The 2,150-nt window shown below is 38.7% G+C and overlaps 1 protein-coding gene across 1 annotated transcript in view; it reads left to right on the top strand.

Moving 5' to 3' along the window:
• The first annotated feature begins 670 nt into the window (after positions 1 to 670).
• smarcal1 (SWI/SNF related, matrix associated, actin dependent regulator of chromatin, subfamily a-like 1) overlaps positions 671 to 2,150 on the top strand; it is a 39,934-nt gene continuing 38,454 nt past the window's right edge. Inside the window, exon 1 of the mRNA XM_077616747.1 lies at positions 671 to 1,167. Coding sequence (XP_077472873.1) covers positions 1,000 to 1,167 — 168 coding nt within the window. The 5' untranslated portion in view covers positions 671 to 999. The remainder of the gene's footprint in view (positions 1,168 to 2,150) is intronic.

Raw genomic sequence — 2,150 nt, 5'->3', positions numbered from 1 at the left:
GCGCGCGCACTCCGCCCCCCAAGACCCCCTCCACGCCATCCATGTATGCGGCGGGGCGGAACTGTGGTAAGTATATGTTCTTAGTCTCATAAATGTAATATACCACAAGAACAAATAATTAAATACGAGTGCTTTCTCACCCGCATGATAATTAAATCCAAAGTAACCAGGTAGATTTGAGTTAAAAACATGTTTTCATATTTTTAGATAGGATTTGTACACTGTTTATTGAGCAGGAATGACTTGGATGCCACGATAGGGCTGCCATGTCATCAAATATGATAGTTTTAGCCAACAAAATATGAGTAGTACCCCAAATTTGCCATCTGCTAGTGATACACGTTTTTTTTTTAAAAAAAAGTTTAATAATTAGCCATTTAGGTTGACATGTGCAAGAAATGTAACAGTTTCTATATATTTGTCTTCCATATTTTATAGGATCAGAAGTATACTCGGACAGCTCCAACAATGTAAATCACATCAATGAGAAATCAGACCATCATTGTTTTGTACATGCCCCGATGAGAGTCACTAAGTGTAAGTAGACGCTTACTGTAGTTGAGGAAAAAAAACACAACAAATTAGAGACATATTTACAATTAAAATGTACCCCAAATAAGTCTTTTCCTAAATATTTGACCTGAGTAAACAATCCATCCGCCCCACTGTAAGCGGAAGTACACGCCCTCTCCACCGCGTGACGCCCTGTTGCCCTACGTCATTTCCTGCGCGCCAGTTTCGTGCAACAAACATGTTTAATTAAGAGCGTTACTACCTCGTAAAGTTTCTTCGATCACGCGCTTCAAACAAGACAGTATCATCTTGTTTTTACGATCTAACTGCACATTGCAACTGCTTTCTCGCCAAATGAAATTTCACTTCCATCAAGGTAGCGCTTTGCGGTATATTTAACTTGGAAACTTTCTCCTAAATTGGCTATCGTTGGTAGCCGTGAATGCTAACTCGCGGTCCAGATGTGAGTCGTGTTTAGAGATCGTCATGTCTGCCCCGCTGACAGCCGAACAACAGCGGATGATTGAGGAAAACAGACGGAAAGCTTTGGAAAGGAGAGCCCAGAGGCTCGGACTGAACGCGACCACCCCACCGGACTGCAGCGCTGCATCAGTCCCGCAGCGGTTTGTTTCACCGTTCTTGCAGGAAGCACACGTGAGTGAGAATCATCATAAAAAAGCCCCGTCGTTTGGAAATGGAGACTTTTCGCCCAAACTGCTTAGGATATTGTAAAGTATCAGTCGGTATAACTCGAATAGAGTACAAGATTAACTCACTGGCTGCAGATGACAGTGATTAATGAGGCACAGTTGCTTTGAAAATTGCTGATTTTTTTTATTTTTTACATTAACTCCACGCTAGATTTTTCAAATTGCCACTTACAACTATGCAATTAGGGAAAGCGATCAACATCCTTCCTACAATTGGGTCAGATTTAATTTTGTATCATAGATGATGGCGATAGACGTCCAATTCATTTGCACTGCGAGGGCTGACATGCATGTGAAATATGTCTTAAATTCTCTTACTTCGCAATTGAGTCTGGTCAGGGTGCATAGTTTTCTCACCATGTTACTTTTAACTCATGCTGCCATTGAGGTCGATATAAGGCCAATCCACTTGGACTGGGAGGGCTGGCAGCAATCAATCCGGCCCCAGTGAAATTGCACTGGACATTTATTAATAAATGGCTTTATTAATTCTCAGTAAATGTAAATTTCACGCTTGCTGTCAATAGCAGGGAGTGATTTAATAAGGATTCTTAGATTTGATTCCTTTTTAACATTAAAAGTATATTTTCCAACTAAATGTTGGTTAAACGTGTTCTTCGTCCATTGCTTTTTGTATATTAGATAGAAATTGTGAGTTTTAATATCATGAGGTAAAAATATGTTCATTATTCAAGTTGTGACCCTATTAGAATAAAATTGTAGGTTTACCAAATAAGTCAGAGTATGAAAATAATACATCAATGTATTTTTTCAGGTAAAAATTTGGCATTTTTCAAAGTTCAAATTGTCATGGTATGAAATTTGATTTTTGATAGGGTTTTTGAATAAATGTCAGAATATTCCAGTACTTGTTTATGTTGTTGTAGTCTTATTTGTCTTTGGTGGAAGAATGAATATATTGTTTTG

Source organism: Stigmatopora argus, chromosome 13 (assembly GCF_051989625.1).
Source record: "Stigmatopora argus isolate UIUO_Sarg chromosome 13, RoL_Sarg_1.0, whole genome shotgun sequence".
Taxonomy (NCBI): Eukaryota; Metazoa; Chordata; class Actinopteri; order Syngnathiformes; family Syngnathidae; genus Stigmatopora; species Stigmatopora argus.
Note: the sequence above shows the minus strand (reverse complement) of the source record. Positions and strands in the feature narration are given on the sequence as shown.